Source organism: Argiope bruennichi, chromosome 3, assembly GCF_947563725.1.
Source record: "Argiope bruennichi chromosome 3, qqArgBrue1.1, whole genome shotgun sequence".
NCBI classification, from domain to species: Eukaryota; Metazoa; Arthropoda; class Arachnida; order Araneae; family Araneidae; genus Argiope; species Argiope bruennichi.
The window spans coordinates 22,701,438-22,728,842 of record NC_079153.1 but is presented as its reverse complement, the minus strand read 5'-3'; the positions used below and the strand labels follow the sequence as shown (position 1 = coordinate 22,728,842).

Genomic DNA, 27,405 nt, shown 5'->3' with positions numbered 1-27,405 from the left:
GGGAAAAATATATAAAATTTACATTTGCTCAACCCACACAGTGGGGAGGTGTTATCTTTGTATATTTCTCAACGCACAGTCATGGGGAGGATAACATGGTTGATACCACCACTGATGTCCCTATTTATTATTTATCTTATGTACATGATAATTATATAGCCCAGTTTTTCGGTGAAAAAGAAGCCATTACAGCGATTTGAAGACCGGATGTTTATGTTGTGGTTTGAATAATAAGGGAGGAAGTTCTGATAGATAAAAACAAGCACTGAGCCTGAGTTCAAGAAACACCAAAACCTGGGTTCAAATCTTCGGGGTCGTCCAATTAACTAAGTAGATATTTATGAGCAAAGAGCAGTCCAAATACAATTGGGTTCAAATCTCCAAAGAGCCAGACCAGCAATCGAGTAGATAGTATTGTGGCTTCAGTCGGACGATGAAAGGAACCTGCATCTGGCAGCGCCGGAAGATGGAAAAAAGTGAAGTGGGATGACTCTCCGTCTCAATCAAAACAATCCGCCGGGAAATAACATATCGTTGAATGTGACAGAGGAATTCAAACTACACAATTTAGAAGTATTCCAAGGTATTTCCAATTAATAATATATTCTGTTGAGTTTACTTTCACCTATTTTGAATGTAGGTCAGCAAAGTTTGCATGTTGTTGTTGTCTACATTCTCTGGCTTGTTACACACACAGCGGATTTTTCTGACGCAATAAATCTACCGTTGTCGCGATAACAAAAGTAGTGCATTGAAGTAAATAAGAGTTTACACATTAGGCAGAAAAATAAACGCGCCTTCAATTTGTCTTTGTCGGCTGCCACTGGCGCCAACCGTATTTTTACCGTCGTCATCCAAGTAGTGGCGCACATAACCAAATGCAAGCGTTTTTTTAATGTCTAGAGTTTCTTTTTCATAATGAGTTTTACCTTCTTGCGTGAAAACACAATTTGTTCTTTTAGCATTACCAAATTTTCACCTATTATGAACATGAGTGAGTTAAATATCGATAATGAAATTTGAATTGCTTTAATCCAGCAAAGGCCTGTTTTATGGGTTTTTAAAGACAGAAACGCAGCGGTTGGCATGACATTTTTATAGAATTCTGAAATGACTTTGATTTATTGGAAAAAAAAGAGAAATTATTTATAGGAAATCCATACTTTCTCATATGTGTTTACTAGAAAGAAGACAAAGTCATAAAAAAAATTAATTTTGGGATTCTAGAAATGATAGTGGTAACACTCCATAATTCCAGAGAATTCTATTTTCAGTGCACTATTGTTTCTGAATTTAATTATCAATTCTTTTTTTTATGAGCTGGCTATTATTAACAGACGGTTTATTTTGTAAACGTATAAACATTATTAGAAAATTAGTAACAATATTACGTTTTTCAAAATTTTTTTATTATGCTTCTAAATTATTTCTAATAAATAAAAAATATTTTGCAAGTTAATGAAAATAATGCAAAGTAAAGTGGTTTATTTATTAATATTTTTTTGTTTTTGCAATACTTGTTTCAAATAAAAAGGTGGTATTTTACAGTTATCTGTCTTTAATATCATGTCGATCAGAATATTTTTATCCAAGCAGCAAGAGTGGTCACCAAATGATTGGCCAATGATTACAGGTATTATACTCGGCTGTATTTCGGCAATGTCACCATTGCATTGCCGAAACATCGGATTCTGAACAGATTTTTTTCTGGTGCCTCTGAAGGTCTCTTTTTCATCAGGGTGAAAAAGAGATCCACGAAGACTTAGTGAAAATGGCCAATTTAAAGTAATTGGTATGTGGTTGTCTCGATGTCTTCAATGTCGCCTTTCCTAAACGGCTCTATACAAATATATTTTAGGAATTTCCCATGAATCACCTGACGTGTATTGAATTTCAGAATTCAACTAGCAGTATGTGCTATTATTTCAAGAAACTTGGTAAGTGAAAATTATTTATTATATTGTAAATAGTATAGTATTTATTCTAAATAATGAATAAAAATGATTTTTTTTTTTTGTTAAAGCCCTTTGAACTTGTTGATTACCTGAAACATAGAGTTGCATCTGATATTGTTAGTATTAAGTGTAAGCGACCATAAAGCCTAATAGATATTTAAGTTAACGATCCACTGTTAATATCTCTATTTCATTAAATATTAGAACTTTACTTTGGTAACTGAGCTCGTCTTTTCTTTCTTGTCTTTCTTTTTCTTGTTCGTATTCTTTTGAGGGGATTTTATTACTTGTTAGCTTTTTTCTACGTTTCTTAAATTATTGCAGATATTTTTCTACTTCATTTACAATTCTTTTCCTTTTGTCAACTACAATTTCAAATGAAAGAAGTTTTAAAAAGTAATAAATTACATTCTTATGTTTTGGTTTTGCAATAACATTTATGTAATTATTTTTGTTTTGACATTAGATTAAGAAAAAAAACCCAGCAGTTGTAAACTTAAAAAAAAAAAAAAAAAAAAAAAAAAATCTTTAAAACTTGCAATTATGTAGTTATATTTGAATACTTTTATATGAATAGTTTATAATTATTTCACCTTTCATAAAATAGTAACAAATTTTACTCCCATTAGTTTGAGTTTTTATTTTTCTCTATTATCTATTACTTTTATTTTTCTCTATAGTTATAAAATTTACCTACATAGTCCATTATCAGATAGAAAACATTATCATGCTTCTGAAGTTTCATAAGACTTATGCTCATCAATTACATATATTTTATTTGTATTTTTAAAAGAAATGAAAGCTCAATCATTATTCTAATTAAGAAATATGTTTTCTAGGTTCATCAAATCTATTCAAAAAAAATAAGTGAACCTGAAGAAAAGTATATGTATTATTCTTTATATGTGTTAACAGCAAAATATGAAATCCAGCATTCTATAAAATGCTCAGGCATTGTATATAATGACTAAAACTAGGCAGCAATATATGAAACAATTTGTATTTCACACATTTTCTAAGCATTCTATAGAATGCCAAATGACATCCTGGCAAAGTATGAAATACGTCTCTGATTCGATGAAATGGAAATTTTATGCTCTTTTTGTTTCAAAACTAAAAATAAAATTGAAGGTAAAATAAATTCTAAAATCAGTCTGGAAATATAAGCCAAAGAAAATTTCTTTGGGAACTATTGTGTGTGTTCCTATTTCTGACATCGACAAAGGGCAAAATGATTCGCACAATATATTGGAGTTATAATGAATGTGACAGACTATGGTTCCTATTGACTTGGAACTTCAGAAGAAAATTTAAAACAATTATATGCAAAATCCCAATTCACTTTATGTTCCAAGAACTTGCTAAGAATTCCAGATCGTGAAATTCCTCTCGGGTCAGTTGCAATTTCTCAGCCCAATGGAAGTTGCCAGGAATTTCTCAGATACATGTATAAAATAAAGTGCCAAAATATGAAATGTCTTTGTGTGAAAAATGCAATGAAATATATTTCAAAATGTCATTCAAGCCTACCATATTGCAACAAGTAGGTTAATTTTAATTTCTGATTTTTTTATATGAAATTTTTTTTTCCTTAATAAGAAAGGCATAAATTTGGTTTTGTACAAATTTAATTTTTCTTTATATATTCTGAATAAATTTTTTTAATGGCACTCTCATTATTTTTTTAGAATGACAATTCAAATGATTTTAATTCTTGCTAGCTTTTTATTTCCCATGTTCTTAAACTATTGCAGTTAATTTTCCTTTTCATTTGCAATTTTTTCCTTTTTCTAAGAAGTTCAAATGAAGGAAGTTTTAAAAAGTATTAAATAATGTTTTGGTATTGCAATAACCTTTGTGTAATTATTTTTATTCCGACGTGGGGCTACAAAAAAAGCTTAACAGAATATTTCTATAAAACTTGCAATTATGTAGTTATGTTTGAATACTCTTATATGAATAGTTTCTAATTATTTTACATTTTATAAAATAGTAACATAAATTTTACTACCATTAGTTTGAGTTATTTTTCTGTATTTTAACATTATTATAAAATTTGCTTGCATAGTAAAATATGAGAATGAAAACATTTTCATGCTTATGAAATTCTGGCAGATTTTTGCTCATTAATTACACATCTCCAATAGGCAACGAATATTTTATTTGTATTTCTAAAAGAAATGAAAGCTCAATCATTATTCTAATTGTTTTCTAGGTTCATCAAATCTGATCAAAAAGGGAAAGTGAATCAAAAGAAATGTTTATGTATAATTCTTTATATGTAGTAGAAGATTCAATTATACATATATATAATATTTATATGAATGTGTGTGGATTTTTAGAAATTTCAAACTCTTCAAGTATTAGAAATATTGTAAATAATATTTAAATAAATTTTGTTTATAAATGACTTTGTAGCAATATTATTTATATAGGAAGTCATAGTTTCAGGATGCTACTTGGGTTACAAGTCATTACAGAAAATATAGTCAAAAATTTCAAGTAAATTATTATTCAACTTTGTATTTATGCAATTTTATTTAATGAAAGTCTTTATAAATAAATTGTTTTGCATAATTGTTTATTCAATCTCCAGAAAATAAATGTGTGTGTGTGAAAGGGGGGTGTGTGTGAGAGGATAGGGATTTTTTTTTTTTTTTTCTTTTGTCTAAAGAAATTTTGTGTAATTGAAAGTTCTGTTGCATTTGTGGGTATGGAATTTTTCTGAGACAATAATAAACGAAATTTGGTTATTGTGCCATATAACCTAGTTGAACTAATCAGGCATCAAGAAAATATTAGAAATTTGAAATAAATTATTAATTTGTGCTAGTAAAATGTTGTCTGTTGAACATTAGTTAACATTAACATTTATAATGTGGTATAAAATTTTTGCAGCCTTAAGTTAATTTGTAAATTAATAGTAAATAGAAACAGAAAAATTGAAAGAAGTGTTCCATATTTGTATATAAAATTTTTGTGACACATATTTGTGAAATATTCAGAGTTAATCATAGATCAAATTTGGTTCTTGTGCCATAAAACCAAACCTAACTAATCGCAGATTAAAAAAATATTGGAAATTTGAAGTAAATTATTAATTTGTGTTTGTAAAATGTTGCCTATTGAAGAAACATAAAATAGGAATTATATAATTTAGTGTTTTACACAATTTTTAAACAATTCATTTAAAAAAATGGGGTGGGGTCAAAACATGTTAAAATAAGAATTTGTGTTTTATTCATTGTTTTTTAGTAATTCTTTATTTTTCACACCAAGCAGTATAAGGTATATTGTAAAATAATAATAATAATAAATATTTTTAATAAAAATTGTTTATTTTTCTGTTTTGAATTTTTATGAAATAATTTTCAAAATTAATAGATGAAAAATTCCAAATTAGAAATCTAAAAGTGTGTGTGTATAACAACAGTAAAATTATACTGTTTAATTATAAAATTGAAATCTTGATTATGTTAACCTTTTTTCTCTTGCATTTAACAATTAAAATAAATAGAAAATATAAATGAAGGAAATAAATCTTATATATAGATAGATGTGCAGATGGTCAAATTTAATAATAGTTAAAAAAATAGGTAAAGAAAAGTTAAAATGAAAAACGTCATTCTATCAAAAGCAAGTGTTTTATGGAATTTTAAATTTATCAAAATAAGTAACAAAGAAAATTATTCATACGTAAAAAAGGAAAATAATCAACGCAAAATATTTCGTATTTTCAGTCATTTGACAAAATTTTGAAAGTACGATAGTTTAAAATATTATGACACTAGTTTATAGAGTTAGGAAAAACTGAATAACCACTAAACCAATACTTCAGTATAGCACCGGCAAGTATTCAGAAATAAATCGCCTAATGATTGGTATTTGGCCGCCCATTGCTAAAATACACGGGGAAATGATTGGTATTGGGTCGCCGAACACGGTTAAAGTCAATTTGTTTGTTGATGAAATCCGATAAACGTAAGCGTATCCGATAAACAATTATGACAGTGATAGTTTTGTTGGGGTAATAACTAAACTAAACTCAACCTACTTTCCTTAATTGATAATCCAACCCTGAATCTGTGAGATTGGAGTTGTGGTTGATCTTGGCGATAATTGATGGATGCCAAATTTCCGTTTATTTGGCACCAGTCAACCGTTTTCATAGTTAATGACCCATTTACTCATCAATCAAACATTTTCCTGAATCAAAGTTGGTTGAAATTTGGAAAGTACCTGATTATTAGAACAAAAGCGGTTGAGGGAGGGGGGGGGGGGGTCATTGCAAATAATTTTAGGATGCGGCACGAAATATTCTCAAGGAATATGAAAAATCAATGAAGGGTCAGAAATTTGTATTTTGCTCCTTTTTATAAGGCTTCTACTTCAAGAATAAATAAATAAAGCAAATTTTCGAACTCTAATCCGACATAAGTCGAATGATAGTATTTCAGAATTGATTTGAAAACATTTTATTTTTTAAATTTATACTTCAGTATGTAGTAATGTGCATATACATATTACTATAAAATGATACATAGTGTTATGTGCATATACGTATTGCTATGTATTATGTGCATATACGTATTGCTATGTATTATGTGCATATACATATTTCTATGTACAGTACACTCCCGATTATCCGCGGAATTGGGTGGCGCGGTCGCCGCGGATAACAAAAATCGCGGATAATCCGAAAAAAGCTAAAAACGGGTATATCAAAAGAGAAAACAGTCATTCCAACTTTGAAAAATCGTTTTATGTACAATAAAACGTAAAATAAACAGCTGGAAATGTTTAACTAAAGGTTAATATTTTAGTATATCACTCAAAACTAACCTAAAATGCATTTTGTTAATAAAAAAGGAAAAGTGCTTTGTACTTACGAGAGGCGTCAAAGATGCACAGAAAAATTAATACATATGTACTATTTTAATACTATAATGTATTATGTAATTACAAAAGCATAACTGTAAAACTACACCTTTTTGAAGAAATCAGTCATTTGTTTTTGCTTCTTGCTTTGGAAGCATTTTCTCTTTGCTTGGAAGCAAAAACAAACACTTAGCGTGGCAGGCGCGGATAATCCGCACCGCGGATAATCCGCCCGCGGATAATCGGGAGTCTACTGTATTATGTGCATATACATACTACTATAAAATGATACATAGTGTTATGTGCATATACATATTGCTATGTATTATGTGCATATGCATATTGCTATGTATTATGTGCATATACATATTGCTATGTATTATGTGCATATACATATTGCTATGTATTATGTGCATATACATACTGCTATGTATTATGTGCATATACATATTTCTATGTATTATGTGCATATACATACTACTATAAAATGATACATAGTGTTATGTGCATATACGTATTGCTATGTATTATTTGCATATACATACTTAAAAATTGCACTTAATATCGTTTTAACATGCTCGTGTGGAAACGTAGTTATTAAAGCAAGTAAAAATAATGATAAAAAAATACATTTAAAGATATTTTTTTTTAAATTAGTTTAATTAGCGAAAAAATTGATGCAACTGAAAAGCTAATTTTGTAAATTTATAAATTATAAAAATGTATGTATGTTTTTTTTTTCGGCAATGATGTGCTTCGAAATTATTGAAGAAAATGCGAAAATTTCGAATCATTTTTTAAAATCGAAAACTTAGTTACAATTTTTGAGAAAAATATTTCTTTGATAAAACTACTGTTTATGAAGTAACTACGTGCCAGATCTTATAACTCCTAGCTACAACTGTCTTGTCCTATAGAACGTTTTAAACAATTTTTGCCTGTCGTAATTTACAGACAGCATTTCAGGCCATAAGCATTAACATTTTGAAATAATAATTTTTTTTTTCTTAAATCCCGGCTCTTCTGACAGCTGAAGAGGATTGCAAACGGGCTTTGGTAAACAACTAACGACCGATAGTGATGAAATCTTTCAACTGCAACGAAATATTTTTCTTTCACATTCCACAACGCTTACCTTCAGAAGACCTTTCCTCGTCTTCACCTCCGGTTTTGATTTCTTTCACCTCTAAAACGGTTACGAAAGAAAAACTGTGTCTTATTATGTAAATATCAGCTGTAGGGTACTGTTGGGTGTATTTTTTCATTCTCCAACCTAAAATTCCTGGGGCCTCCATGTCTCCCTTAGTAAATGCATATTTTTCTGGTCTGTTGAAAGGCCTCAGAAAGTAGGAAGCTAATATTTTTATTGTCCTTGCATATAAAAAAAGATAAGTAAATTGAAAGTAATCTCCTTTTTAAAGGCGAAATAAATCATGGTAATATTTTTCTTCATTACCATGCAGCTGGTAGTAAATATGAAATTTAAAACGTCGCCAATTCATAAATGAGCAACGATATGAAAAATATTTTACCCAGAATCGAGAAGCCAGAGACAAATATTGTTTTTTCTTTCTAGTATGCGAATTATAGAAGAGAAAGCATTGTAATAATCAAAAAATTTCAGCTCGAGATTTTGACAAATCTTTATATTTCAGATCTTCTAGAATTCGAAATATAATTTTTTAAAATTATATCTGTCTGTCTGTCTGTCGGTGAACATTGTACTCATGAAAATATATAGTATTAAGTTAATGATACTATTAACGCAATTCATTGTATTCATGGAAATGCATATTATCACGTTAATGATAGTATTAACATGATTCGTTGTATATAGTATTATGTTAATCATGCTGTTAACGCATAATAACGTAACTTAATGTAATGTTAATAAGATTATGTAAGTTTTTGCGCACTATATGATTAAAAGCATCCAGATATTTTTTATGTGTTTTTTCTTATTTTGAAGACCTTGCAAAGTGATGTTGAAAAATATGTATGTTATAAATAAAAGATGACGAGGAAAAATTTGGGATTTAAATATTAGATCTTTATATATTACCGAATATACGTCCTATTTTTACGAAAATGCATGTAAGTAATGAAAGCAACACACAAAATCATTGTTGAAAGTTTTCAAATCATTATCTATTTTCTGTGAAAAGGAATAAGTCCTACTCATTTTCTTCTTGCTCAATTATCGGTTAAAATTTTAATAATAAAACTTCGCTGCAAGCTATAAATTTTGGCATTTTCTTCACATGGCCGAATTTCAGATAGTTCATGTATCATATCTAGACCCCCCCCCCCAAAAAAAAAAAAAATTTTTTTTTTCTTTTAAGTCCAAAAGTATTTTGATATATTGGATCATTTAGTGTATATCAATGATCATCAATATCCGGATACTTTTCCAGATATATATCCGGATACTAATATGATATCTGTCAAATATTGATATACATCGAGAATGTCAGCATTCTGATAATCACTAGCACCCGAAATATTTGCTAAATATCATTATTTCTCTCTTATACCGACAAATTTTGACATTCGGCATACACTGATGGTGATCATTTAAGCAAATTTATTTGCTACGTTAAGATAAAACTGCAGTCTTTTAAATCATAGTAAACTATTGAAACTAAAACGAGCAGTACATTTCAAATGAATAAAAAAAATACTGCCAATAATAAACTTACAAAAAATATTTGATTAGCTTTACATATTTTTATTTATTACGATAACTTATAATATTGTTGTGCTCGTCCCTCTAAATGTGTCTTCTTGTTTCACCTCTTACCAGAACTTTATTATCGTTAAACATGGGCCTTGGTTCAAATATATTAGAAATATAATCAAACATTCGGTTTTTCACCGACTCACTTGCTATGCAGCGACATTCACCGGAAAATAGCGACATTCTCTAATTTCGGTTTTTTACATTAGCATATATAATATTTTGCAATGTTAAAATATTCTCAATGTAATTCAAGTAGTTCTGATTGATATTGAGAGAGTTAAAGAAATATTTTTAAAGGCATGAAAATTTCTGCCGAATTCGAAAATAGTCTATCCAACTCAAAGGGGATGGAAATGGTAAAGGATTGAAATTTTTATTTCTCTATAACTTCCTTCCTATTGAAGATTGAAAGATAATTTAGACGAGACGAAATGTCTCCTCAACGAAACAAATAACTTCTTTATTGAATGCTTTTCGATAGATGCAATTATTTAGAAATTAGAAACTGAAAAATAATTTTTAATCACCCCTGCTCTCAACCACGAAAGAATTTTTAACCTAAATTTTTGGCACTTTATTTTAAAGTTTTCTCCAATTGCATTGTAGGTGAATTTTTTCTCTTATATTTTTGGACAAATTATTTTTTTATTGTATTAGTCCGTTATTATTATTGTTTTCCACATTTTTTATTGTTGTTTGGAGTCGAGTCGGAGAAAAGCATACACCAATCTCTTCGCTATATCAATCTCACTTAATTTTTAACACTGAACATGTCATATTGTCTGAATATGGCGTGTTTTGAATAAATTATGGGAAAGAAAGAAGAAGAACGATTCTGCTGTTTAAACATGGAATAAATCGAGGCAATATTTTCTCTTTTAACATATAAATATTTCACACCATTGCCGAAAGCAAAATCTATAATAATTGCAACTCATTTGCTTTTGGTGATTAACTGGATCGCCGAGAATATTGGCTGCGTTTGCTCTTCATTAAATCTTTTAAGCATAATCCGAGATGGACAACGTATGTGAGTGTCTACTGTTTGTATGTTATCGCTGTATATGACAGACTATTTAATTTATATCTTCCAAATTTTAGCACAGACGGGTGTCGAAGGATAAGAATGTGCACTTCGGAGCGGTATTTTTTAAAATTTTAATTAATTAAAAATTTAAGTGAGATTCTGCCGTTTTTCCACGATAAATCTTGAAAATATTATCGTAGAAAAGTGATTTTTACATTGTTTTAAAATTTTAAAAAGTGTTTTTTAATTATACCAATGTAATTGCAAACCATTTGAATATGTGTGTGTGTGTGTGTGTGTGTGTGTGTGTGTGTGTGTGTGTGTGTGTGTGTGTGTGTGTGTGTGTGTGTGTGTGTGTGTGTGTGTGTGTGTGTGTGTGTGTGTTATTTAAGATTCAAGACAAAGATTTGTTTTTGCAATGAAATTGAAATTATTTTCATTGTTTCTTCAAATATTAATCTCGTCATTTTCTTTCATTTTTCAGAGTTGATTAGAATGATTTGCTTCTAATTTTTGGATGTGATGGTTTACGTGAGGAATCAGAAAGTGGAATTCATTATCACTAAATTAAACGGCCAGAATCTTTAAATGACTCCATGATATGAGACTTGACCTCATGAGGCTTATGCACACAACGGAGGCACAAGAGGAAGGTTCATGTACACAATAAACGAAACAGGTATAAGGCTATTAAAAATAATATGCTTGTTTATTATTTGATACTTGCACTGTTTGGTACTTACAAGGGGTGTTCAAATGAAAAAATACGGAACGACACTGTGGGTATAAATGAAAACTTTATTCAAATATACACCATAGGCCTAAGCACAACGATAACATTGATTAACGAGTCGAAGGATTCCTTGTTCCCAGAATTCCTGTGGCCGTGACCAGACCCAGTCTTTCACAGCGTCCTTGACTTCGCCGTCCGAATTGAAGCGCTTCCATTTCGGATGTTTTTTCAGCAGACCAAACACATGAAAATCGCAGGGCGACATGTCCGCGCTGTAGGGTGGATGGTCGAGCTGCTCCCACTTGAACTTGGCCAATTCCGCGTGTGTGACGCCGGAGACGTGGACGCGCGTTATGATGAAACAGAACCACACCCTCCGTGAGTAGCCCAGGTCTTTTGTACTTGATGGGTCTACGTAGTCTTCGGAGTGTCTCGCAAGACACATCGGAGTTAATGGTTCTTCTGTGTTCGAGGAATTCAACAAGTAGCGGACCTTAGTCGTCCAAAAAGACCTTACCTGCTGACGCCACGGCTTTGAACTTTTTAGGGGAAGGTGACGACGTATGCTTCCACTGCATGTTGTCCCGTTTTGTCTCTGGCTCGTAGTGATGGCACCAGCTCATTACCTGTGACGATCTGCTCTAGGAAAGCGGGGTCTTCATAATACTGAAGCAGATGTTGAAGTGCCCATACGCAGATCCTTGTGCAGGTCGGTCAGTTGCTTCGGAACCCACTGCGAGCACACCTTCCGATAACGTAACCTGTTGTGAACAATTTTCGACACTGTTCCAACGCTGACATTCACCGCCAACATTCGTAATGTGACACGCCGATCATTTCTCACTAAGTCTTCCACCTTGTTGATGAGATCGGCCGTGATGTGTTTGCCTGGCCTGGCCTCGGATCATCGATCAAACTCTCACGGCCTGCACGAAAACGGGCACTCCATTTCCTCACTGGCTTGACGGACACACAGTCTTCCCCGTATACGGTGACCATCCGGCGATGAATAGCGGCCGGTGTAACACCTTCCGCTGTCAGAAATTGGATAACGCCGCACTGCTTCTGAATCATCGAATTTTGCTCAATTGGATGGCGCTCTTTATAAGAGCCTCTGCTCTCTCCTGCGCATGCGGGTGCCCGCGCCTGCTCTGATCTACGTAGGAGACTCGCATTCCTAGATGTCTCGCTACGTTCTCCCATATCGGCATAGGCAAATATGTTAACGGTTACGTTGTTACGGCGTTTCGTATCTTTTCATTTGAACATCCCTTGTAAAAAGACTGTTGAGGGAATCATGCGCATCAAGAAATGAATTGATGAAGGAATAATTGCACTACAATTTTAATCATAATATAACGAGAAGGTTTGTATTTCGGACCTCTTTAAGTCCGAAAAACCTATTTTTAGAATTATGCTTAGGTGTATGTTTGTGAACATCTTAACGCAAAAACGCTTTCAGCTGGAAAAACTAAATTTAGAATATAATATTTATATTGAATGTGAAATTTCTATCTAAATTTGAACAAAACTCACACAGAAAGCCCGTCTATCCGATTGTCCGAATACAAAGGAACACGATAATTACAAAACATTATGAGCTAAGTAGATAAAAGTAGAAGCACGATTTTAGCATTTAAAGTGTAGATTTATATCAATATTTTTTTTATCAATGGATCGATCGCTTATCGGTCTGTATTTTAGCTTGCATGTAAATCTTTATTAAATTTAAAACCAAATCTGTTGTTATTGTTTCCTATGGCACTTAGACAAGCCCGCTGTTACGAAGACAACGATTTAAGCCGATGGGGGGAGGGCGTCTCTTGTTTTAGTAGCGCCAACTAGGGCCAAGAGTACGACTTTGCCACTCACACATCACTCATTCGCTTGTACAACCCCTTTTTACAGAAGGGCACATTCACACAACTCACAGATAGAACAGAGGAAGAACAACCATGCCCGAACCGGGATCCGAACCCTGTGATCTTGTGACTACAATTATAATTCTATGTCAAATTTTGATTTCAACTGGTAAAAAAATACTCTTCGAAATACATATTAGAATATTATATATTTGAGTATTATCAGAATACTGAATTAAAAAAAGGATCCCTCTTCTCGCTCGAATAACCGGATGAAGATCGCATGCTTATAGGCTCTTTTGTGACTATACTTCGTTAAAGGCATGCAGTTAACAGTAAACATACCATAACCGGTCAAATGATGGATTATGAACTTTTGCATCGAAAATGCGCATATCATCTTATCGCTTTTGTACATTTAATGTCATGACTTTTTCTAAGAATTATATACAGTTAATATTCTGTTCTTTTTTATTTGTATTTTGTTTATTTTGAGTAATACTTGTCGTATACTGTTATCTACCCCAAATGATCATTTAACCGAGAGAACAATTTATTGCTTTATAAAGTTATCGGATCAGAAATTATGATGTAATGCGTATTCAACGTATTGTATTCAGTGAGTTGCACATTGATTTAGCTGGGATAAATGCCTGGATTGTACAAGCAAATGACAGACGAAAATATCTCGAGACAAGATTTTTTTACTTCAGTTAGCAGTAGAACTTGCCGCCGATTTTCGAGAAGCCCGTGAACAACCAAAAGAAAGAACAAATACAAAACGATCGATGTCTAAATCTATTACAGATTTTTAACAACGTAAGACATGTCAAATAAGGTATTGTAACGAAAATAAAACCATCAAAATTTGTTCTAAATGTGAAAAATATGTTTGCGGAAAATGTTCAATGGAAATACCCTATATATGTAAAAAATGATAAGCAATGAATTAAAAATTCTTATTCGTTGTGTTTGTAATACATAGAAATTGACAATATACAATTTTGTTTAATTATAATGAAGTTAATTTGTTTATTTCCTTTCTAACATTCATATTTCATACATTCAATCAGGAAACGTAAAGTCTATTCATTTGATTGGCTATGGTAGAAATAGGTATGCATTAAGTGTTGGTATGTTTTGTGTTAATATTGCAGTTCATGAATGACATGCATTTAATACAAAGTACAACTTTGCCTTCCCATACGACGACGCACAAAACTCTTATACATGGGCTATTTGTAAATAAAATTAAATACTCATGGCATTTACGGTCTTGCCCGAGATTAATTATTTTAAACGGTATTTGGGATGACAACACCTTTAATTAGAAAGTTTTGATAAAGCTTCAGTAAGACCACTCCCTCTGGTTTCCAAGCAAAACAATGCGAGAAAGTTCGCAGCAGTGGAAAGGCCGAGGGCAAGGAACAGTGCCCGATTTTTCCGCCGCTTACGAAGAAGAAAAGCCTTTTGCTTTATATTTATTTGAAACCAAAACTGGCGAAGCCGGGTCACTCCTTCCTCGATGCGAATGGGGTCGTCGATACCCTCGTTTTCTAATTTTAAGAAACGTGTTTGGCAGCTCGGAACGACATCTTAGAGAGAGAGTGTTTATCTTTTACGCTCTGCTGATGCTTCCTCCTATTGCTACAGAAATTAACGTTTGCGAAATCCACACTAAAGGACAGGAAGTTCTCGACACTCTATTAACAATGTCTTTCGTAAGCAGAACCAAAGACAAACAGAAGTGGATCGACTTATGCAATATTAAGTTTACAGGTGACGATCGAATCCAAAGAGGGTATATTAGGTAAAATGGGTTTGGAAGTGGAAATATTAGCTGACACACTATGCATTCAATCAATAGCCTAGTGATTGGTTAAGATGTGAAACAATCATTCTTTAGACAGTTGAGTGATTGCCTAGGGATTGATTGTTATTTGAAGAGGTTTGAGGTTGTGGGGTAATTGGAAGTAATTTGAGATCGTAATTTTAAAATTGAATGATGATTCAAAATGTTCCATTTCCGCATTTTTAATGTTTGAAATATACAAAAAGAAAGTATTGTAATCGTCAAAAATTTGGCCCTGAGATTTTATAGAATCTCCACGCTTTCGATCTTCATGAGTCTGAGAAACTAATTGAGATTTGAGGGAAATGTCATAGAGCTGTTGAATTTAAGGCTCTTGCTCTTAACCTCCGGACTTAGCAAGTGAATAGGGTAATGGCACGGCAATGAGATTACTTAGTAAGTGGTTGTGCTTAGAAAATAAAGGATTTACTCAGTAGATAAAATATATTTGTGGAATTATTTTGTCTGTTTGTCATTTCGTCTATAAACGCGATATGGTTGAAAAGATTACATTATATAGTTGTCTATTTCGAGTTGTAATCAGAAGAAGAAAGAAGAGATTATTACTTCAAAGATACAGATTAACATCAAAAGGTACTCAGTAAATCAAAAGGAATCGTACACCTATGTGCAGGTGTACAATTCATTTATTAATGGAAGGTGTACGATTTACTGGGTATTAATGGAGGAATATCAATCAGATAATTTTGTTTATTCTACTAAGTGTACAGGGTGATCAGTAAAGTCGTTCTAAAGTCATTTAAATTTAAAACATCGTCTTGTATAACCAAAAAAATTAAGTGCACTTATACCAAAGAGACTATACTGAATTTATTGAGCCAAGTTACAGCGCCCCCAAAGGCAAAATAAGAGAGTTACAAAAAATAACTCGGAAAATTAAGGAGATCGATTAAGACATCCAGTTGGAAAAGTGTATGCTATATCATATTGATAATAATAATAAAAAACAGGAAAAAGTTGCATGGAGTTATCTGTAAAATTGGTGGAGATACCTGCGATTAAAATTTTGAGTTTCCCGTGACTTGAAAAAGGGTTTGTCCAAAACAGAAGGGTATATCTGCAGTTTCTGCCCGCCCTCGAGTGCGTTTCTCCTGTTATTATTTTTCATTACTGCATTCGTTGTTTAAGTTTCACTTCGCCGTTTCTTAACCTTTTTCATTTTAAGACGAACCCTTTTTCAAGTCACGGGAAGTTGATAATTTTAATCGCAAATATGTCCACTAATTTTGTAGATAACTCTATGAAACTTTTTCCTGTGCTATTGTTATGGTATAGCGTACATTTTCCCAATTGGATGTTTTGATCGATCTTCCTTATTTCGCCACTAGGGACTCTTTAATCTGTCTCAATAAATTCAACATAGTCACTTTACAATAGGTACGTGTTACTTCTTTGGCTATACAAGACAGTACTTTGAAATGAAAGGGCTTAAAAAGACTTTACTGATCACCTTGTATGTATTAGGGTGTATCAAAAGTTTTTTTTCATCGCGCTATCAATGACCTTATCTGGCTCTGCTTGCAGATGGGCAGGGTTATCTATTAGCCGTCTATGTCATCAGTTTCAGTCGTACCAGACTCTTTTATAGTATGTTTCGTTTGTGCCACAGTCTCTTTTAAGACTTTCATCCACAGCGTTAAACACGTGTAGGTGAAAAATATGGCGTAATTTTCTACTAGCTCCTTCCTCAAGGTGAAACAATAAATTCTTCAAAATACTGCCATCAACTAAATCATTTAAAAACTGCCATAGCAAAAAAAAAAAAAAAAAAAAACGGCCAGAATTAATGAACCGAGGAGGCGTTGCTTTTCATCATGACAACGCGAGACCACATATTGCAATAATCGTAAGAGAGAAGCTCTTACAGTTTGATTGGGATGTTTTATCGCATCCTGCATACTCTCCAGATCTCGCTCCATCTGATTATTACTTTTTTCTGCCCTTAAAAAATTCTGTTCATGATAAGCGCTTTAAATCCATCAGCGAAATAAAAGCGCACCTCGAGGATTATTTCGTGTCCAAAACACAACAATTTCCGAAAGAAGGCATAATGAGGCTTCCTTAGAGATAGAAGTAGGTAATAGAGTAAAAAGGATCTAATATAACAAAATAAATAATATCTTAAACTGTAAATATTGTGTATTCATTTCATATTAGAAATAGGAAAGAAACTTATGGGACACCCTAATACATAGCAAACGGCCGAAAGTTAAAAATATATATATATATGAACTGCAATCAGTTCGGAGAGATATTGTAAGGATATTTTGATTTTTGTTATGCTGTTATTTGTTGATATGTTATTTCAGATTTTCTTCTCGATAAAATAATAGCTGTCACACCATTTCAGAACAAGTTATTATTATCATATATATCACTATAATACGTCTCTAATAAACATGGTTAAACCAAAATTATTTTTTTAAATATTTCAAAATCCTTTAAAGACTTACTGGCCGAAACTATTTCAGTACAAACAGTTCCAGAAAAGTCTGCCCAGTGACGGACCAGGACAACAGACCAGGAATGTCTGACCAGGAAAGCAGATTCCTTCAGTGGAAGTTCTAACGAGCACGAGAACGACAACATTTGTGAGTTTATTTGATGTTTTTGAAGGCGTGAATTTTAAAGCAAAGAAGAAGAGGGGTTACAGCTAATACTAGGTCCTAGGAGTTATTTACCATCCCTAAGCCACTACTTTGTATATCCTATGCTAGCGTTTTAGCAAGACATTCCTACGCCAATACTTTGTATATCCTATAGCCACTACTTTGTATATCCTATGTTAGCATTTTAGCAAGACACCCCTACGCCACTACTTTGTATATCCTATGTTTGCATTTTAGCAAGACACCCCTACGCCAATGCTTTGTGTATCCTATGTTAGCGTTACCCTACGCCAATACTTTGCATATCCTATGTTAGCATTTTAGCAAGACACCCGTACGCCAATACTTTGTATATCCTATGTTAGCGTTTTAGCTAGACACCCCTACGCCACTACTTTGCATATCTTATGTTAACGTTTTAGCAGACACTGCTACCACAACCACCGATAGGCATCGATGGTTCTGCTCCTACCCACTACTTTTTATATACTATGTTACCATTTTAGCAAGATTTTCAAATAAAACATTGTGAATTTGATAACTGAATGCTAGACCCGAGAGGAAGGCGATTGTTTTTCTTACACCACTGAATTTGGGGGAAAAAAAACAAACTGTATCAGTATTATTTAGCATACTATGCGAATGAAATAGGAAAAAAGCGACAATTAAACGCTATGTCCCAGCTACACTTCACTTCTTTGTGCCAATGCATCTGAAAACGGTATAAATTTTTTTTTAGTAGAGTTAAAAAAAAAAAAAAAAAAACCCGGATAAAACAAAAGAAGGCAATAAATAAATGCTCTCCAAAGCTTTGTTTCCTCTCCCTGATGTCGCTACATATTTGAAATTAATATCAGTTTTTAGCCATCTATCGACCATCGGATTACTAACATAAAAGGCTTTGCAGAAATTGAGATCACTACTGTGACATGTGATAACACGGTAGATACTGTTATGTTATACAGATACTGTGAGGATTAAATGCACGATACGTGATTTGGATCCTAAATCTCGTATCTTGTATTTAATCTTGCATTTTCCATGCAACAGAGTTCTTTCTAATCCAAATACCATGCAAATATCTGCATGTTTAAAGAGACATTCTTTTTTCTGGGGAGGAAAAAATCAAAATCAAATCTAATTATTCCAGAGTTAATTTTAAAATGCCACAAGCAAATCTTATTTCCTGAAAGCATTTCATTTAACTTAATTTCAGATATTTCCCTCTTGTTTTATCCCGTTTAAGTTAAAAAAAGTTGCATCCTTAATAAAAAAAAAAAAAAAAGATACTTTTAGATAAAGCAGTAAGTGAAAAGGCATTCAGTCAAAATGCTTTTATGAAAGGAGGTTTTTTTTTATTATGTTTCCTATTGCAATTAAGATTCCAGCAGAATTTCTGAAATTTAACTGTTATAATTCCATTTGTGATCATCTCGTTCGGTTGAAGAATACTTGCGGATATTATCTCGTTTAAAAACTTCATGTAGTCATCTGTCTTTCTATGATAAATAGGCTTCCACTTAAAAAATTGCGCCCATAAGTATAATCGTGTTTTGCTACAAAACATGATTGTTAACGGCCTGATATAAAAATAGCCAAATAGTTATTTACTGCAATAGTCATTTAGTAGTACTTTCTAGTCAAAAAGAAATTCGAATTATGTTTCACATCTTATATTCACGTTTTCACATCTTATCAAATTAAATAGGTGTGTTACGGACACGTGTCATCACTTCCACTATCCTAATGACAGTGATAGCCCGATGTTGCAAGTGTACTATATACCATGAGTACATTCCCACTGGAAGAAATCATGAGGATGAAATGAAAATGGAGTTGGTCTATATCTACCAATCCAACAATAAGGTCAAGTCTTATTGAAGTACAAACCTCAAAACAATCTATCCTTCCGCATGAAGCATCCATGAGATGAGGATGAGATCGTTAAGAAATATGCCAGTGTCTGCCAATCCAACGATGAGGATAGGTCCTATTGAAGCTCAAGACTCAATAGAAATTTTCACACATGAATGTATTCACGAGGGGGAGATTATTATGAAACTCGAAAGTTTCTGAAAATCCAACAACAAAGATAGGTCTTATTAAAGTTAAAAATTCAAAACAATTTATCCTCTCACATGAAGGTATCTATGAAAGTAAGATGGCTGTGAAGCGTGCCAATGTCTGGTAATCAAACAATGAGGACATGTCCTATTAAAATTCAAATCTCAACAGGACTTATATTAGCATGTATCTCAACAGGACACGAAAATACCCATGAGGGTGAGATTGCCATGGAAAATGCGAGCATCTGTCATTTTAACGAACGAAAATAAATCCTTTTAAAGGTTAAATTTCAATAGGATATATTCTCATGCATGCCTGTTCAATTTGGGTAAATGCGTCTTGCCGTTTTAACGATCTTGACGACGAGATGGATTTCTAATATTGTATCAAATGACATGTTGATTTCTAATATTATACACGTATCAAATGACATAGATTATATGAATTCTCCATGACAAATATCTATGATAGTGAGGGATTTATATGACTGACCCCTGTCTACCAATTTAACAATGAGGATAGGTCTTTTCTGCACATCATTGTTGAAATATATAGACGCCCCATCATGATGCAACCGTTCATGCCCCCGAATAATGAACATTATCTTGTGGCAGTTCGCATTACATGGTTTTAAGGAGAAATTTCTCGTACTTCATAATCTGATACACTATTTTGTAAACGACATTTTTATAAAAGGAAAGATTTGGATTGCGATTGTTTTTTTTTAATAATCTGATAATGGTCAAATCAAAGATTAAAACCAAAGAATAAGCGGCATTACAGGTGGGGTTTGTAGAGTCGCGGTAGAATTAATTGAGCTATTTTAAAAGAGGTGGTCAGGCATAAGTGGGATACCAAAAGATTTCCAGGAATAAAAGTGAACTTGCCCATTGAACAAATGAAATCGGAACAAAAAGCATTACTGAAATAAAGAAGCATGAACTTTTCTACATCTACGACTTGCACTTGGAAGCATCTCGGAAACTAAGGTGAGAAGTTACCGGAATGGTTGTTGGTTCTCGCTGTTCTGGTGAGTACAAAAATGGTGTGTTATACCCCTACCGATGACAGGACGTGCTTCTTGCAGGTGGAGTTGTACCGTGGCCGTTAGGGCCCTTAGGATTCAAACTTAGTTCCCACCAATGCTGTAGCGGCGATCTGGTCATTTAGATTTTTCTGTGTAGTGGGGGGAGGGGGTTCGTGTAACTCTTTATTGTTCATACATGTGTAAATGTTTTTGAAATGTGATTCTTTCAATCGCATATTATATAATCTTTTCTTAGTATTACAACGATTGTTTCAGTGCTTTGAACTTTTATAAACGCTTTTCTGCACTTTTTAATTAAAAAAACACAAAAAACGATGAAACAATTGAGCATAAAAACAGAAATCTATCAAGAACTGTACTCAGCGTAAAAATAGAACAAAAAATTCCTAATATTGGTATTATTAATAAATTTAAATGAAATAGACTGTAGCTTATTTATTCATGAATCTCGAAAACGAGTTAAATTCCTTTATAGGCGGTTTAATAAATCGAATATTTGCAATGAACGTTAAAGTCATTGATTACCGTTTTGGGACAGATTATGCTTGTAACAGACAATCCAATATATTTATGCGAACTTATCGATTACCTATTTGGGAATGGGCGACGTCTTTCTGAAGAAAGCTCTTCGAAATCGAAACGGTGGAAGCTTATGCATCGTTGAAGATTTCTATTAAGCCAGAAAGGCACTGTTTCACAAAACGGTCAATTGAATGGACATCCAATTAGGAACCTACGGTTGATTCCATCAGCGTAGAGAAAACGTTCATCCAGTACTAATTAAAATACAGGAGAGATCTACTTACATGGTTCGTTACTTCTCCGTACAGTGCGTGTATCGATGATGGACAACTTTCCCCGAACCTCAGGACGACTATTTTCGGCTCCGAAGGTGGCATTTTATGAGCTTGGCCGTCTTTCCACGGATCCACACACCAGTTCATTAACACAGATGCCCTGATAACAGGCACTTCTTTTAGCGTTGGTGGTCGGATAGTTTCGGTTGTTGACAATAATGGGAAATTCAGTGATTAATGGAACTTATGGCCGATTCCTTGCTGAATCAACTTCAGTTGTGATTAATTAAGTAGGATGTTTCTTAAAATTGGAAAACGTATATCTAAACAGTGTTATCCAGTTAGTGTGCCTTCTTTCCACTTTGAAATAAATGCCCACAAAGTGGCGTGATTTGTATAAAGAATAATAGATCAGTGAAAAGAACAGAGTATGCAGTTTAATCTCTTCTATTTGATCAATTGGTTGACTTAATTGATCCAAAAGATCTGATATATGGTGTTCGGTAAATCTATTAATCACATGATTATAAAAACAATTTAAAATGATAAAAAACAATTAATCAAATGATTAAGAGGAGAGATTGATTAGTCCTTCAAAAAGGGGGAGGATTGGTGAAATTTTAATGGTTGATTTGCACAGCGTCTATTTTACTTGTTCACAAAGGAAAAGAGTTTTTCTAAGCATGGTATTCAACATCTACATCGTCCACAAAAAAAGTTACACTCTGCCCAAGTTTTCAACCATAAATATTTTTCTTTCATTGCTTTAAACCAAGTTTTCAAACGTTCTCCTGTTTTATGGCATTAAATGGAATTTTCTATTGCAATCGCATAAATATAGCCACATTTCATGGAATTTGTAACATTTTTAACCCTTTTCACTCGAAAAAATAATTCGAAATTAGGAAAATTATTCACCTAATACAAGGGCTTGTTTATTATTACGAAAAATAAATATATATAATTAATTGTTTTAAGTTGAATTTCTCCGAAAAATTTATTTACATCCTTTTATTATTTTATAGATATTTTTAACAATCAAAATTGAAAAATAAGTAAATAAAATATCAAAATGAGGCACCGTCTTGAATAGTGCTCGAGAGGCAACCATCCGGGTGCAAAAGATTACTAGCTAAATGATTCTCAAATAGAATTCGATCTTAATTGACACTCATAGATAGGGCTGGGCGATGACGGAACTTCATCATCGCGATATATCGATATTTTTCGATATATCGTGATATCATTATTTGTTTATAGCAATTATAAGTTATAAATAGCATCTCTTAACATATTGACTGATCAGAACGACTCCAAATAAAAGGAAGTTTCAATTTATATAATAAAAATATTTGTTTGTTTTTTTCGAATAAAAATAGTTAGAAAATAATTTTGTTAAAACTCCTTTAATAAAGTGTGTCCATGTCAAAGCAATGTCTGCATGTTACAATTTATAACATTGCGTTTAAAATAAGTTTTTTTATATATTAGAATATGATAGTATTTATAGAAATATTAACACAAATTCTGTATGAAGGTCAGTAAGAATGAAAAGTAATAAAAATAAGCACTAACCGGTAATTAAAACGAAATCGAAAACGTAAATTAATTGTCGATATCGATTTATTGTATCGCTATTTATCGTGAACCAATATTCATGATTTTGATAGATCAATATTTTTCGGAAACTGGCATTAAAAAAAAAAATCGATTTTTTTTCTCGATAGAATCGGAAATTGGCACAGCCCTAAACATAGGTGATGAAAAATATAAATTTTTTTAACTTCTTGAAATATTTGAATCTCTACTTTACTTTATTTACAGCTGAACCTGAGAAAATGCGTTATTTATGAGAAAATGCATACATTAATTTCAGTGGTTATTTACTAATGAAATTGGTGTAATTACTGATATCATTGTCTGCATCGCAAAATTTTTTAGTCTTCAACTTCTTTTAATATATTGTAGTAAAAAAAAATTGTTTCGAGTATTAGTCTTGTATAAATCATGTTACTTGATTGAAAGTCTTAAAAATCAGTGGTATTTTGCGTTTGTTTACACATAAGATACTGACCAATAGCTCATTTTAATACGATTAATAGGATGTTATAAATCATGTTACTTGATTGAAAGTCTTAAAAATCAGTGGTATTTTGCGTTTGTTTACACATAAGATACTGACCAATAGCTCATTTTAATACGATTAATAGGATGTTATAAATCATGTTACTTGATTGAAAGTCTTAAAAATCAGTGGTATTTTGCGTTTGTTTACACATAAGATACTGACCAATAGCTCATTTTAATACGATTAATAGGATGTTATAAATCATGTTACTTGATTGAAAGTCTTAAAAAACAGTGGTATTTTGCGTTTGTTTACACATAAGATACTGACCAATAGCTCATTTTAATACGATTAATAGGATGTTATGCATTGATTTTTCTTAGTCAATTTATTATCTAAAAATTTTTCTACTGTTAAACTAAAACTTAATTACCTTAGCATATATAATATGACCTAAGCCCTTCTAAATCATTAATTTCATTAAAAATTTAAATTTTCAGAATATGCTCTTCCTGTTATTCGACGAAAATTTCACTACATGTATGAAAGTTCGTTGTAGCTATCCTCATGTATTATAAGTATTCTAGAATAGTAACTCGTATAAAAATTTTTTCATTCGGGGTTATTTCAAATCAAGTGCATCTAACTGATGTGTGCTATGCTTTTGTTATTTCTATGGCATTCTTGTAAAGCTTCCGTCTTAGTGATTCAATGAAATAATATTTTCTTGATGATCTGTTGTTATAGTACTAGATTTTGATGTTCTTAACATTTATTGCACATAAGTAAATGTTATTAATGTGGGTGTGATGGGTCTTAATGCATCAGTCCACTTGGATTAGCTTAACCTTTTTATTCTTGATTAACAATTGATGATTCTGATGAACTTTACAAATGAGAATTCAATGATGAAGGAATTTATATTACATGAAGAAGGATAGTTGATGTTGTTTAAAAAGGATCTTTCCCACCTACGCGTGGTACACTGGCATTTGCAGAGGAATTCTTCAACGCAAGAATTCCAGTTTCGGCCTTTTTTCAGAGTATCGTGTCCCTCTCAGCGGACGTCCGTTCTCTCCCTTCGTCTAGTGAACTCTGAACTCTGCCCTCCGACTGCTGGCTATCACCGGATGAACTCAGAGTGCCCTCTCGTGGAGTTAATTTACCACATTAATTTAAATATTCATGTTTAAAAAGTGCACATTTCTTTTCTCCCCTGTAATTTTGGTGCATGATCTGAAATCAACTTCTTCTTCATCAGCAGAACAGCCCCTTGCAGATCTTGGCTGCCTTAACCACTCACACTTTCCAGCACTTTCTATCCCCCGCAACACTCTTCCAGGTCTTTATCCTCAGAACACTCAGGTCTCTTTCCACATCATTCAGCCATCTAGTTGGAGGTCCTCCTCTGACCCGGGATCCCATAGGATTTTAAAAAGTGGATATTTTGAGGGTGCTGTTTTCAGGGCTTCTCCAGATAGGGTCGAGCTGTCTTAATCCAGTGTTATCTGTGGTTGCATATAGAGTTTGTATAATTCAAAACTGAATCTAGTTCGCCAACATCCTCTCTCTAGTGCTGGGCCAAAGATAGTTCTAAGGATCTTTTTCTCGAACAAGAGAACACTGATTGTCCAAGTTAAGAGTCAAAGTTTCACTTGCATAGAGCAAAACAGGCATAATAAGCGCCTTATAAGTTCTTAGTTTCATTTTTCGACTGACTAAGTTGGATCTGAGTTGTTTTTTTTTCAGTCTAAAGAAACATTTATTAGCCATTTTTATTCTGTTGTCAATTTCTGCTTTGAGGCTATTATTGTCATTAATCTGAAATCAACTGCTTGTTTAACTTTATTTTTCGTTGAATGAGTATGTTGCGTAATTTTTGTCATCTAATAAGCATTTATTTATTTTATTTATTATTTTTTTTTAGCCAAAGACAATCTCCCGATGCACCTGTCTGACGAGGCTATGCCGTATCCGAGACCGGAGTCGCTATTACCCGGCGAATTCCGTCGGAAGCGGCGTGGAAATCTCCCGAAAGAGTCCGTACGGATCTTACGAATGTGGCTATATGAGCATCGTTACAGTGCCTATCCATCTGAGGAAGAGAAAGCCAGGTTAGCTGAAGAGGCCAAACTCACTCTCTTTCAAGTCAGCAACTGGTTCATTAATGCCCGTCGACGCATCCTACCTGATATCATCCGCAAGGATCATTATCCTCGCAAGGATTATTATCCTCGTCCGTACCCTATCAAACGGAATATTGGTGTCAATGTTCCCAGGTCTCCGTACCCTATCAAACGGAATATTGGTGTCAATGTTCCCAGGTCTGCATCCACCTCCACTATCACCAGCAGCAGATCGAATAGTTACAGTCGGTCCATGGACTCCAATAGCAGCCCGATATCGTTGACTGATGACAGCGTCACCGACGCAGACGCTGATAGCGAGGATCCTGACAACAGTACTACGTCCACTGCTTCGTCTCGGATCAGATCGTCGCAAGATATCTATATTATGAAACTGAAACACCGGCAGAGGACACATGAGCAAAAACTGCGCACCAAGCCTCCCGAAACTGATCTTCAGTGTACTATGGTGCATAATCCATCCTCTGTGAAAGGGGAGACTTCGCATCAAAATTCTTTTGAGGACAACCCCAAGGCACTATATTCCTCAAAAGAGGACTCTTCGCCTTCTCGAAATTCTGATAATTCAACCCAAGAAACGTGGACTTCCTCCAACACGCCACCTTTGACGCCGCCTTCTTCAGTTGATAGTTCGCTTACTTGTCTTTACATTTTGGCAAATGTTGCTTGCAAGGTTCGAGACCAAGAACTCCAAGCAAAATCTCCCAGCGTCGATTTATGAGAAGTTATTTTCTTCACAGTTTATGTTTCATTAATTTAGTGCCTTATGGAAAGCCATCTTCAGAAACTTACACATGCTAACCATCTATAGTTTACTCTTCCCATTTTTTTAAAGACTTTATTTCTTCTCCCATTTTGGAAGTTCTTATTAGTCATATTGTATCTAGTTCATAATTTTAAGTTGGCAAAGTGTCTGGAGAAGTTGCTTTGAAATAAATACATATATACATAACTCAATACATTTTCTTCTATTGCTTTTTCTTAAGCAATATGCTTCTCTGCATATTGAAAATGCCTGCTTTCATAATGATGAATATCCAAATCAAGATGTGATTTGAAATAGATGCGTTTGTGAGTAATGATGTTAAAGAGATTTGATGATGTGAGTAATGATGTTAAAGAGATTTGATGATGTGAGTAATGATGTTAAAGAGATTTAAGAATTTTGATGTACAAAAATGTTTTTCTCCTGCGTATTGTAAAAATAAAAATTGTAATAAATTGTAATTATAATTGCGCATTGTAATAAAACTGTGAATTTATTCTGAATCAATCCTTTTTGCTTTCATTTCTGAAGAGGAATATTTAGCCATTTAACAAAGGACACCCTACAACCTTCTGATAACCGCAATTATTTTTCCATAATGGTTTCGTTTAGTTTAGTTATATTAACGTCCCGTTTGAAGCAACACTAGGGCTATTTTAGGACGGACCTCGTCATTTTGAACCACGGTCAGATGACGAGGACGACACCTGAGCTGGCACCCCCCTCTCACACCACACCACACCAGCGGGAAGACGTTTGGTCAGGACGGATTTAACGTGCAACAGACCCCCTTACACGACGGTTCTTCGGTGGAATCGGGTCTCGAACCTGAAAC

At 33.1% G+C, this 27,405-nt stretch overlaps 1 protein-coding gene across 3 annotated transcripts; it reads left to right on the top strand.

Annotated features, from left to right (window-relative positions):
- The first annotated feature begins 452 nt into the window (after positions 1–452).
- Positions 453–27,053, top strand: LOC129963545 (homeobox protein AKR-like). 3 transcript variants are annotated; one of them, XM_056077991.1, is made up of 5 exons: positions 489–583; positions 1,859–1,937; positions 11,085–11,279; positions 17,540–17,659; positions 25,585–27,052. In XM_056077991.1, the coding sequence occupies exon 5, from the start codon at positions 25,602–25,604 to the stop codon at positions 26,523–26,525; it is 924 nt and encodes a 307-aa protein (XP_055933966.1). In that variant the 5' UTR covers positions 489–583; positions 1,859–1,937; positions 11,085–11,279; positions 17,540–17,659; positions 25,585–25,601; the 3' UTR covers positions 26,526–27,052. The 3 variants fall into 3 exon arrangements, with proteins under 3 accessions (XP_055933964.1, XP_055933965.1, XP_055933966.1); XM_056077990.1 differs by lacking the exon at positions 17,540–17,659 and having other exon boundaries at positions 488–583; positions 25,585–27,053; XM_056077989.1 differs by lacking the exons at positions 1,859–1,937; positions 17,540–17,659 and having other exon boundaries at positions 453–583; positions 25,585–27,053.
- The last annotated feature ends 352 nt before the right edge of the window (positions 27,054–27,405 follow it).

Coding starts and splice junctions, on each gene's coding strand:
- LOC129963545 (XM_056077989.1), top strand. CDS start 11,258: ATGTACACAATAAACGAAACAG. Junction 11,280..25,584: donor GTACACAATAAACGAAACAG/GTATAAGGCTAT, acceptor ATTTTTTTTTAG/CCAAAGACAATCTCCCGATG.